At 35.8% G+C, this 13,380-nt stretch overlaps 1 protein-coding gene across 6 annotated transcripts in view; it reads left to right on the top strand.

The window, feature by feature from the left end:
• Window positions 1-13,380, top strand: part of myo18aa (myosin XVIIIAa) — a 60,535-nt gene that overhangs the window by 30,512 nt on the left and 16,643 nt on the right. For all 6 annotated transcript variants that reach the window (XM_048180869.1, XM_048180868.1, XM_048180867.1 and 3 more), the window contains 8 exons: window positions 1,131-1,317; window positions 1,477-1,669; window positions 2,140-2,249; window positions 7,075-7,140; window positions 8,688-8,816; window positions 10,821-10,964; window positions 11,343-11,432; window positions 11,730-11,849. In XM_048180869.1, the coding sequence (XP_048036826.1) occupies window positions 1,131-1,317; window positions 1,477-1,669; window positions 2,140-2,249; window positions 7,075-7,140; window positions 8,688-8,816; window positions 10,821-10,964; window positions 11,343-11,432; window positions 11,730-11,849 (1,039 nt within the window). The remainder of the gene's footprint in view (window positions 1-1,130; window positions 1,318-1,476; window positions 1,670-2,139; window positions 2,250-7,074; window positions 7,141-8,687; window positions 8,817-10,820; window positions 10,965-11,342; window positions 11,433-11,729; window positions 11,850-13,380) is intronic.

Below are 13,380 nucleotides of genomic sequence, written 5' to 3'. Positions count from 1 at the left end.
AATATACCCAACCTCAAGCCATCCTAGGTGGATATGACTCTCATATTTTTTAGCCAAACACAATTGGAATTATATTAAAAAATATCCTGGTTTTCCCAGCTTTATAATGGTAGTGAATGGTACCCTAGATTTTGAAGCCCAAAAAGCACATCCATCCATCATAAAAGTAATCCATACAGCTCCAGTCCAGCTCCAAACTTTATAAACTATATACAGTGATTATAGTTTATACAATTATAAATATGGACATTTTTCTTACAAAAATGCATCACTTTGCTTCAGAAGGCATTGATTAACCCATTAGAGTCGAATGGATTACGTTTAAGATGGATGGATGTGCTTTTTGGAACTTCAAAAACTCTGTGCCATTCAGTCCCATTACAAAGCTGGGAAGAACCAGAATATTTTCATAACACAGATTGTGTTGGGCTGAAAGAAGATAGTCATATACACCTAGGATGGCTTGAGGTTGAGTCAATTTTTGGGTGAACTAACCCATTAAAAGCCTTGTTTGTATTCCTGCCATTATTTCCGTGATGTACCTATGTCACCGTGTAACGCATTTGCATAATCCCCGCCTGCTGGCTATTTTGGCTTGCCCTTAAACAAAGGTAGTTATAAGGCCAGGAAGAGTTTATCACACTTCTATGTTGAAGAAATGCTGTTTTTTTCATAGTAAGGGGGAAATCATGATTACATGGCCTTCCAAAGGCAGTGGAACTGAAGAGCTAGTGATTAAAATCTATTTCTAACACTATTCCTCAGCAGTACAACCACAACCTTTTGCTGTGTTCTCAATAACTTTTTGGATAATGAGCCGTGACTTGAACTCAGGTCACCTGAAGCGTAACCGCGCTATATGTCGGAGCACTGCCCACGAGGCCATCGGCTCCGACTGCAAGGCAGTTTTTAAAGAAAGCAAAACTAAAACAGTGTTCAGACAGAGGGTGAAAACAAGTGCTGCAACAATTTAAATTATTTAAAAAAAAAAATGCATTTTTTGAACATTAAGTCATGTAAACGTGTTCAAGTAGACCTCCTAAACAAAATTATGAACCTGTATTTGAGTATGATAGAAAATATGATTTAAAATATGTTTTTGATTCAAGAACAAACTGTCTTTCCTACAGAAAGAGCATTAGTGGGATGTTTGTGGGCCGCTCTAGCAGTGCTGCAGTTCTAACCGGCTCAATCGCTGGACTGGAGGGCGTTTCTCAGCTCGCCCTGCGTCGGGCCACCAGCATGAGGAAAACCTTCACCACAGGCATGGCAGCGGTCAAGAAGAAATCTCTCCTACTTCAGATTAAACTCCAAGTGGTGAGTTTTCAAGAGGGTCCTGCACCAAATAGTAGTTGTTGGACGTTTCTTCTAAAATCTTTGGTTTAATGTCAACTTTCCATTATGGAATTGTTCAAATTCCCCATTCATTCCAAGAAATGGTTAAAACTACACACTATATATTCCTCTTTCTATCAGGATGCACTGTTGGACACCGTCCGCAGATCCAGGGTTCACTTTGTCCACTGTCTGTTACCCCGAGCGGAAGTTCTGAGGGCCGCAGGGTCAGAGGAGAGTTGCGACACTGGACTCATGCAGATGGATGTGGCTTTGCTCAGGGCCCAGATCCGTGGCTTCAAACTGCTGGACAGTTTGAGGATTTACAGACAGGGTGAGAAGCAGGGATCGTGATTAATCGTTTGCAAAATAAAAGTCTGTTTACGTAATATATGTGTGTGTTCTGTGTATAATGGTTATGTATATATAAATACAGACACATACATGTATATATTTAAGAAAAATTTTAATTTATATATAAAATATTTATATTTACATGTACTATAAACTGTAAATATATATTTATTTAAATATGTATATATTTCTTAAATTTATACATGTATGTGTGTATTTATATATATATATATATATATATATATACAGAATATATATATATATACAGAATATATAATTATACACAGAACACATATATTACGTAAACACAGACTTTTATTTTGCTAACAATTAATCGCGATTAATCGTTGCATATCCCTAGTGAGAAGAGAGATTGAAAAATCCAATCAAATAGATAAAAATGAAATCCTCTCTGTTATTTCCTGCTGAATATCTGCATGCTTTGTGCAGGTTACCCTGACCACATGGTCTTCTCTGAGTTCAGAAGACGCTTTGACGTTTTGGCCCCTCACCTGACCAAGAAACTGGGCCGAAACTACATTGTGAAGGATGAGAAACGAGTGAGTAGCTATTTAAGAGAATAATGTGCATGGAAATAATAGTACAAAAGCTTTACAATTTACCAAAATGAAGTTTTGGGCTCCTCTCGCTCTTTTGTTTCGTGAGACTGAGAGAGAAATGAACTCTGGGTAATCAGGGTTATTGTGACAGCTTAATCAAGAAACTCCAGCTGGGTCTCTGACTTGAATCAATACGCAGAGCAGACAGGAAAAATGTAGTAATTGCTCTGGGCTTTAGTGCTTACTAAATGCCCAAATGTACTGTAATTATCAGCCAGAAAAATGTATCTGTCCAGGGGCCTCGTAATCTCGTTTTGGCCCTGTGATTAGCCGAAGGGAAAGGAGAGTTTTATACAAAACCTTTGCACTGTGGCGCTGGGCATGTAAACGGCAGACAGGGTCCAAAATTAACATTCGCCAAGTGCCAAATGGGCTTTGCAAAGTAAAAAAAAAATGATTCATGAGTTCATGAATCATGAATCTGCTGGTGTTGGAAATGCAGCATAATGCATAGTTAAAAAATGACAACCTGAATCTCACTGATGCAAATGACATGAATATTCAAATCAAACTATTGAAACATGTTCTAACAACCTTTTCCTTAGTGGAAAATTTGTAACATAGAAAGTTGCAATTACAATAAAGTCACAATATAAAATTGTAATTATGAAAAAATGTCTCAATTATGAAATAGTCATTTGGTGAAATATAAAATCATACTGTGAAATATAAAGTCATATATAACATCATATATTTATTTATTTATTTTTATTTATTTGTTTAGTTAACAGGGACAATTTTTCAGGGATTTTAACAATTTTAACAGGAATATTTTTCATCTGTAGTCCCTGGACAGAATGTTACAAGTCACCCTAGAAAGAAATATGTAGTTAAAATACACAACACACTACATAAAAACCATCTCTCAATATATAGTATTATATAGTCACAATTGTGAGATACTGAATAAAGTTATATTGTGATACCTAAGGTCATATTGGGGAAAATAACATCAAATTGTGAGATCTAGTCACAATTGTGAGAAATGAATTCACAGTCATGAGAAATTTAATTCTCAATTACGAGAAATTTAAGTCTCAATTACGATAAAATGAAGTCGCAATTACGAGAAATGAAGTCTCAATTACAAGCAATGAAGTCTCAATTACGAGAAATTTAAGTCTCAATTACGATAAAATGAAGTCGCAATTACGAGAAATGAAGTCTCAATTACAAGCAATGAAGTCTCAATTACGAGAAATGAAGTCACATTTACGAGAAATGAAGTCGCAATTACGAGAAATGAAGTCGCAATTATGAAAAAATGAAGTCGCTATCACGACATATGAAGTCTTAATCATGAGAAATGAAGTCTAAATTATGAGAAATTAAGTTTAATTTATGAGAAATTAAGTCACATTTACGAGAAATGAAGTCGCAATTACGAAAAAATGAAGTCACTATCACAACAAATGAAGTCTTAATCATGAGAAATGAAGTCTAAATTATGAGAAATTAAGTTTCAGTTATGAGAAATTAAGTCGCAATTACGAGAAATTAAGTCACATTTACGAAAAAATGAAGTCGCTATCACGACAAATGAAGTCTTAATCATGAGAAATGAAGTATAAATTACGAGAAATGAAGTCGCAATTACGAGAAATGAAGTCGCAATTACGAGAAATGAAGTCACAATTACGAGAAATGAAGTCGCAATTACGAGAAATTAAGTCACATTTACGAAAAAATGAAGTCGCTATCACGACAAATGAAGTCTTAATCATGAGAAATGAAGTCTAAATTACGAGAAATGAAGTCTAAATTACGAGAAATGAAGTCGCATTTATGAGAAATGAAGTCGCATTTATGAGAAATGAAGTCGCATTTACGAGAAATGAAGTCGCATTTACGAGAAATGAAGTCGCATTTACGAGAAATGAAGTCGCATTTACGAGAAATGAAGTCGCAATTACGAAAAAATGAAGTCGCTATCACGACAAATGAAGTCTTAATCATGAGAAATTAAGTCTAAATTACGTGAAAATTAAGTCGCAATTACGAGAAATTAAGTCACATTTACGAAAAAATGAAGTCGCTATCACGACAAATGAAGTCTTAATCATGAGAAATGAAGTCTAAATTACGAGAAATTAAGTCGCAATTACGAGAAATTAAGTCACATTTACGAAAAAATGAAGTCGCTATCACGACAAATGAAGTCTTAATCATGAGAAATGAAGTCTAAATTACGAGAAATTAAGTCACATTTACGAAAAAATGAAGTCGCTATCACGACAAATGAAGTCTTAATCATGAGAAATGAAGTCTAAATGATGAGAAATTAAGTTTTAGTTATGAGAAATTAAGTCGCAATTACGAGAAATTAAGTCACATTTACGAAAAAATGAAGTCGCTATCACGACAAATGAAGTCTTAATCATGAGAAATGAAGTCTAAATTATGAGAAATTAAGTTTCAGTTATGAGAAATTAAGTCGCTATCATGACAAATGAAGTCTTAATCATGATAAAAGGAAGTATAAATTACGAGAAATGAAGTCGCAATTACGAGAAATGAAGTCGCAATTACGAGAAATTAAGTCACATTTACGAAAAAATGAAGTCGCTATCACGACAAATGAAGTCTTAATCATGAGAAATGAAGTCTAAATTATGAGAAATGAAGTCTAAATTACGAGAAATGAAGTCTAAATTATGAGAAATGAAGTCGCATTTATGAGAAATGAAGTCGCATTTACGAGAAATGAAGTCGCATTTACGAGAAATGAAGTCGCATTTACGAGAAATGAAGTCGCATTTACGAGAAATTAAGTCACATTTACGAAAAAATGAAGTCGCTATCACGACAAATGAAGTCTTAATCATGAGAAATGAAGTATAAATTACGAGAAATGAAGTCGCAATTACGAGAAATTAAGTCACATTTACGAAAAAATAAAGTCGCTATCACGACAAATGAAGTCTTAATCATGAGAAATGAAGTCGCATTTACGAGAAATGAAGTCGCATTTACGAGAAATGAAGTCGCATTTACGAGAAATGAAGTCGCAATTACGAAAAAATGAAGTCGCTATCACGACAAATGAAGTCTTAATCATGAGAAATGAAGTCTAAATTACGAGAAATGAAGTCGCAATTACGAGAAATTAAGTCACATTTACGAAAAAATGAAGTCGCTATCACGACAAATGAAGTCTTAATCATGAGAAATGAAGTATAAATTACGAGAAATGAAGTCGCAATTACGAGAAATTAAGTCGCTATCACGACAAATGAAGTCTTAATCATGAGAAATGAAGTATAAATTACGAGAAATGAAGTCGCAATTACGAGAAATGAAGTCGCATTTACGAGAAATGAAGTCGCATTTACGAGAAATGAAGTCGCATTTACGAGAAATGAAGTCGCATTTACGAGAAATGAAGTCGCATTTACGAAAAAATGAAGTCGCTATCACGACAAATGAAGTCTTAATCATGAGAAATGAAGTATAAATTACGAGAAATGAAGTCGCAATTATGAGAAATTAAGTCACATTTACGAAAAAATAAAGTCGCTATCACGACAAATGAAGTCTTAATCATGAGAAATGAAGTCGCATTTACGAGAAATGAAGTCGCATTTACGAGAAATGAAGTCGCAATTACGAAAAAATGAAGTCGCTATCACGACAAATGAAGTCTTAATTATGAGAAATGAAGTCTAAATTACGAGAAATTAAGTCGCAATTACGAGAAATTAAGTCACATTTACGAAAAAATGAAGTCGCTATCACGACAAATGAAGTCTTAATCATGAGAAATGAAGTATAAATTACGAGAAATGAAGTCGCAATTATGAGAAATTAAGTCGCTATCACGACAAATGAAGTCTTAATCATGAGAAATGAAGTATAAATTACGAGAAATGAAGTCGCAATTACGAGAAATGAAGTCGCATTTACGAGAAATGAAGTCGCATTTACGAGAAATGAAGTCGCATTTACGAGAAATGTCATATTGTGAGATATAACATTGTATATTAAGATAAACTATAATGCCAATTGTGAGCTTTAAAATCACAATTATCAGAAATTTAGTCGCAACTGTGAGATTCAGTCATATTGTGAAATATGAAGTCATACTGTGAGATTTAACAACAAGAGATTTAAAACAGTTAAATTTTTTAGTCTAAGTCAGAAACAAGCGTGTGTTCTAGACTTGTACAAACGTGTGCTGTAAAGAATGAACAGCTAGATAATCGCATTGTCATGGAGGCTAAATATATTTTTTGCAAAAAAAAAAACAACAGTTTAATGCCCAGTCTGAAATATTAATAACACCTGCTTTTAGAGTTAAAAAAAAAAAAAGAGAGAGAGTACAGAGAGATGCCCAACCTCTTTTAGTAACACAGCAGAGAAGGTCAGTGGTGTTTCTCAGAGAAAGTACAAACGATGCAAAATTGGAGATCTAGAGAGACACAACGAGAAAGAAAAAGACACAGGGAGGTAGAACCGTGTCTCAGAGGAGAGTTTTTTTGTGAACCAATTCAAACAATGGCCCTTTAGTTGTCAGGGGCCAGAGCCCCCTTTAGTGCTGTAATCTAGATGGGCCCTTTCAGATGGATCGAGTTCTCAAGACCTTTCCGCATGAGAGAGACAGTGTCAGTGTCACGGTGAGGGCTGATGGTCGTCTGGACAGTTTGGGGACTGTACGGAAGAGAATAACCAGTGAGAGTGTGTCCTGTAGGCCTACACAGGGGTCAGCAGTTTTTTTGTAATGTACACTGTGTGAACTAGACATGACACAGTGTGTGTGTCGTTGCAGGCAGTAGAGGAGCTCTTGGAGTCATTGGAATTGGAGAAGAGCAGCTATCACATGGGTCTGAGCAGGGTGAGTACACACAAACACACACACATTTCTGTTCAATTCATCACTTTAGAAGCATCAAAGGATGCAGGTGAGTCAAATTTTGAATCATAAGTGACGTGTGATATTATGACTGTGTTTTTTAAAATTTTTTGTCCACTACCGCGTAGTCCGTTGGCTGGACGCAAGAAGCTCTCGTCTCAGCATGAGCTGCTTTGTTTGTTTGTGTCTTTCCTAGTTCTTCATGCCATCCTAATCAGTGTGAACAGACGCTGGCGCTCAACAGTTTAATCCCATCAGCTGGAAAATCACAGCAAGCCAAAAAGACCCCTGAAAAAAAAACAAAAAGCAGTGTCGTGTGTAAACAAGCCCCGCCTGGCACGTTCCCTGAAGAATGGAGATTTATTGGACCGTATTATAAGTTGGAATAGTTAGTCATTATTTTGTGGCAGCTGCAATTGGCGTAAAGGTTTGCGAAGGCTAAACTGCGCTCAGAAATAGATTACAATGTCAGGGGCCCTTCACGAAGGATTCGGGCAACCAAACAACTCTACCAACATCTCCTGTCAGTTCTGCTCGACTTGAGCTCTTACGATTATTGGCAATGAAAAATAAACCAAATAATGCGTTAAATGGACATTGATTTTTCTTGGTTCGTTTAGATTGTTGTGGTCAGATGTTCTGTTATTGGATATGTCACTAGATGAAATAGTTGCATGAGTATAATCACAATTAGTGATTTAGATTTTTTTTATTTTTGCTCCCTCCACACCCTCAGGCCTTGTTTATATCTTGTTCAACATTGATCTCAGATGAGATGTTTACACCTGGCATTAACATGCTTCTCTGCGTGTCTTGTGATCAAATTTCATGCATCAGATCAGACAGATGTTTTAAAAATGAAATTCTGTCATCATTTATTCGCCATCATGTTGTTCCAAACCTGTAAGCATTTCTTTCTTCTGCTGAACACAAAAGAAGATATTTTGAAGAATGTTGGCAACCAAACAGTTTCAGTTCCTTTTGACTTTCATAGTTTGTTTGTTGTTGTTTTTTTGCTCATACAATAGAAGTTAAAACTGTTTACGAACATTCTTCGAAATATCTTCTTTTGTATTCCACATTAGAAAGTCATAAAGGTTTGAAACGACACGAGGGTGAGTAAATGATGGCAATTTTCATTTTTGAGTGTACTATGCCTTTAAATATATGTTAAATACTGATAATTGAATATTAATTTATTTGAATAAGTAGAGGAAAATGATACTGAAGTGTATAAAAAGCTGCCTCATTCTTGCTGTTAAAGAAATGTATCCATATTATTTTTTTTTTTATATTACATTTTTTTCAGTTTAAATTCTGATCGATCATCAGAATCAATGTGAAAACATCAATGTGCTTATGAATGTTCATTTCAGCTTAAAGCTGCATCTGTTTGACTCTATATGTGCCTATTCACGTCTCTTTGATTCTACTCTGGCATTTTTGGATCATCATAAAATGTATAACGTAACATGCTGTCTTTGCTGTTGTCACAATTATGTTGGTGTGTGTGTGTGTGTGTGTGTTAGGTGTTCTTCAGGGCTGGAACAGTGGCTAAACTAGAGGCACAGAGGGATGAACACACCAGACAGAACATCACGCTGTTCCAGGCCACCTGCAGGGGCTTTCTGTCTCGGCAGGCCTTCAAAAAGAGGAAGGTAAAGTCAATTTTCCGTTTTGCTTTAGTCCTGTGCTGAAATTGCAATGTCAATCAATCAGAATCTGAACATTTATTTCTCCAACAAAAATCAAAGGTTTGGTGTGGGTAAGATCTCTTATGCTCTCGTTTTACTGTTTTTACAGTAAAAACAGAAATTGTGAAATATTATTACAATTTAACAGTTTTTTTCTATTTTAGTATATTTTAAAGTTTTTAGTATTTAAAGTATTTATTCCTGTGGTGGCAAAGCTGAATTTTCAGCAGCCATTACTCCAGAACAGATTTTTACTGGTTGATGTTGTAAATATAATGGTTTATTCATTGACAACTTACTACCATATAGTATTAAGCAGGTGATCATTTATGAAGGTGACTAAATTTCATTTAAGGTAAAGCATGTCATTTCTGCACCTCAAGTGTCACCGCACAAAATTGCCTACAAAACACACCCTCACCCCTCCATCTCCCATTGGTCAGCCAAACAGATAGTCCCTCCCCCAACTCGCATCACTGATTGAGCCAATGTTGTTGTTGGGCAGCTCAAACAAGCTAAATGATGTTTTGAAAGCACCACAGAATCACAGTTTTTACTCTTTTTGAGAATTAACCTTCAAATAGTTGTCTCTTCATACAAACTGTGGTAGAAAGTATTTTACACACTTCAGCTTTAAAGGATTAGTTCACTTTAAAATGCAAATTAGCCCAAGCTTTACTCACCCTCAAGCTATCCTAGGTGTATATGACTTTCTTCTATCTGATGAACTCAATGCCAAAGTCAACTTTAATCATATAAAATGTAATTTCCCAACAGCAAAATTGTGGCCAGTGAAAATGCTGAGTGACTAGTAACTTTGGAAAACCACTAGCCACAATGGCTGGTGAGCAAAAAAGTTAATGTCAAGCGGAAGTGAACGGGACCAATGAGTATGAAGCACAAAAAAGTGCATTCATCCATTATAAACATACTCCACACGGCTCTGGGGGGATAATAAAGGCCTTCTGAAGCGAAGCGATTCATTTGTGTAAGAAAAATATCCAAAAAATATCTTAAAAAAATATCTTTATATCTTGTTAAATGTGGATTTTTTTTTTTATTTTTTTTTATTTTTTTTACACAAACGCATCGCTTCGCTTCAGAAGGCCTTTATTAACCCCGGAGCCGTGTGGAGTATGTTTATAATGGATGGATGCACTTTCTTGAGCTTCATACTCATTGGTCCCGTTCACTTCCATTATAAAGCTTGGATGCGTCAGGATATTTTTTAATATAACTCCGACTGTGTTCATCAGATAGAAGAAAGTCATATACACCTAGGATGGCTTAAAGGTGAGGAAATATTGGGGTAATTTTCATTTGAAAGTGAACTTATCCTTTAAGTGCTCTCCTGTTTAGTTTCTCTAGAATTACTAGAATTATTATCATGCCATCAAGATCTTAATTTAATACTCTGAACACTTTCAGATTATGACATGCAGTCAGGCCTCTGAACAAAATCCTCTCAATTCTTTATAAAGTGCATTTTATTAATTCCAATCATATTTACAGTTTTTTTTTTTTTTTGCAAGTCTTTCTGTACTTTTTCTAAAATTACATATCAAAGTCATACTGTGGCTTTTATGTTTGTGTTTGCAAAGAAGCATTAATAATTTCATGCCACGCCATTAATGCAACTGTCATGTCAGAACCCGTTTATTCTGAATCCACATAATGCAGAAATTAAGGAATAGTTCAATCAAAATGAATATTCTGTCATCATTTACTCATCCTCATGTCATTCACACTCACTCACACTCATGTGAGTCAATAAGACACTTTATGTAATGAAAATGAATGAAGACCAGGGTTGTCAAGCTCCAAAATGACAAAAAAGCAGCACAAAAGATTTGACTTATGTGCTATAATATAATATAAACAACATGAGGGCGAGTAAATGTAGGCAGAATTTAGATTTTTGGGTGAACAGTCCCTTTAAATAAATAAAAACCCCTCTCTATCTCTCAGATCCAGGATTTGGCCATCCGTTGCGTCCAGAAGAACATTAAGAAGAATCATGGTGTGAAGGACTGGCCTTGGTGGAAGCTTTTCACCACAGTACGACCTCTTGTAGAGGTTCAGCTCACCGAGGAACAGATTCGAGGAAAAGATGTGAGTCTTTTTCATATTACTCTTTATTTCATGTCCCTGTTTGCTCACTATGTAAAGCTTCTTTCAACTTACAGTAGAGCACAAAGGATTACCTATGTGTGTGAATGTGTTTGCCTTAAAGATGACATGATCTGAGGGCTTTTGTTGCATCAGCATTAGAGCTGAGGTATCTCTTTGATTCCTTAAGCCGTCATCTCAATCTGAGCTCAAAGCAGTTGCAACACTGCTGTCTGGCCGCTTCCTGAACTCACCTGAAAGCAGAAAGATCTTGCCTGATCATACAATATTAGCCTAACAAACCTCAGGCCAAAGATTGTTTTGTTCTAAATATTCAATATTGTTTTGAGCTTGAGATTTTGCTGGCATTTTGACTCGTAGGAGGAGATCATGTATCTGAAGTTGAAGCTGGAGAAGGTGGAAAAGGAAAGAAACGAGCTTCGGCTGACCTCGGATCGTTTGGAGAGCAGAGTAAGACATGCAAGCATCTTATTTGACTTCATCAGGCAAAGCAGGGCCTCGTTTTACTGTCCTGTATTGAGAAAACCAGAGAGAAATTGAGAAAGCAAAGGCTGTTATTTTTGAGTTTAGGCAGGCTGAGTGTCCCCACAAGGATAGACAATAAACGTAGTTGATGTCTTAATGAAAATGTAAAGATCCTCCTGCAGGTTTCTGTGACTATTAAGTTGAGAAGATAATATACAAGTACATGTCAATGGAAAGCCTCCACCATATTAGAAAAACTAATGCATATGTGTGTTTATGTAGATTACGGAGCTTACGGCAGAGCTTTCAGATGAGAGGAATTCTGCTGAGTCTACATCCCAGCTGCTGGAGACGGAGACAAGCGAGAGATTGCGCCTGGAGAAGGACATGAAGGATATGCAGGTACATTAAATTCATGCTTCAGGATGGTATCATTTATACCAGTTATACCAGTGGTAACGTGGTATAGTTTACAAAACACTGCATCACCTATATTTTGTCACATTATATTGCATGTGCAGTTTTACTTCAAAGCAAACTGAGTCAAACACATTGATCTTTTTTATTGAGACCAATATGAATTTGGATTTATATCATAGAAATGTAAAATATTTAAAGTCCCACTGTAGTCAATAACTTTATCTCTTAAAACTCATTTTTGATCACCATTTTTTTTTCCTTGAAAAAATATTTCTTCATCCTTAAAATAGCTTGAATGTAACTCTACACCCTTGCCTCATTTAATATGCACACTTCTATGAATATGCAAATTAACCCCGCCTCCACTCATTCACACCAGTTCAGAGATCCATTTGTTGATGATGACACATTGAAGTGATTGTTTACAAGGTAGTTTGTGAAGTCAGAAACACCAATGATTTCAAACCGTGTTTTTGAGGCTGTCTTTGTTTCACTGCAGTTTTAAGAGGTAAATACTCAGCAAAGGTGCTGACTGATCAATTTGCGTATGGTTTGTCTTAAAGCATGTTAAAAACACCACATAGACATATAAACAACATTAAAGGTACCCTAGAACCAGTTTTTACAAGATGTAATATAAGTCTAAGGTGTCCCCTGAATGTGTCTCTGAAGTTTCAGCTCAAAATACCCCATAGATTTTTTTTAATTAATTTTTTTAACTGCCTATTTTGGGGCATCATTAACTATGCACCGATTCAGGCTGCGGCCCCTTTAAATCGTGCACTCCCTGCCCCCCCGAGCTATAATACAGTGCATTTACAAAGTTCACACAGCTAATATAACCCTCAAATGGATCTTTACAAGATGTTGGTCATGCATACTGCATGCATGCGTTGGATCATGTGAGTGTAGTATTTATTTGGATGTTTACATTTGATTCTGAATGAGTTTGATAGTGCTCCGTGGCTAAAGCTAACATTACACACTGTTGGAGAGATTTATAAAGAATGAAGTTGTGTTTATGCATTATACAGACTGCAAGTGTTTAAAAATGAAAATAGCGACGGCTCTCTTGTTTCCGTGAATACAGTAAGAAACGATGGTAACTTTAACCACATGTAACAGTACATTAGCAACATGCTAACGAAACATTTAGAAAGACAATTCATAAAAATATCATGTAATCATGGATCATGTCAGTTATTATCGCTCCATCTGCCATTTTTCGCTATTGTTCTTGCTTGCTTACCTAGTCTGATGATTCAGCTGTGCACAGATCCAGACGTTAATACTGGCTGCCCTTGTCTAATGCCTTGAACATGATCTGGCATATGCAAATATTGGGGTCATACATATTAATGATCCCGACTGTTACGTAACAGTCGGTGTTATGTTGAGATTCGCCTGTTTTTCGGAGGTCTTTTAAACAAATGAGATTTACATAAGAAGGAGGAAACAATGGAGTTTGAGACTCACTGTATGTCTTTTCCATGTACTGAACTCTTGTTATTTA

Source organism: Megalobrama amblycephala, linkage group LG2 (assembly GCF_018812025.1).
Source record: "Megalobrama amblycephala isolate DHTTF-2021 linkage group LG2, ASM1881202v1, whole genome shotgun sequence".
Lineage (NCBI taxonomy): Eukaryota > Metazoa > Chordata > Actinopteri > Cypriniformes > Xenocyprididae > Megalobrama > Megalobrama amblycephala.
Note: the sequence above shows the minus strand (reverse complement) of the source record. Positions and strands in the feature narration are given on the sequence as shown.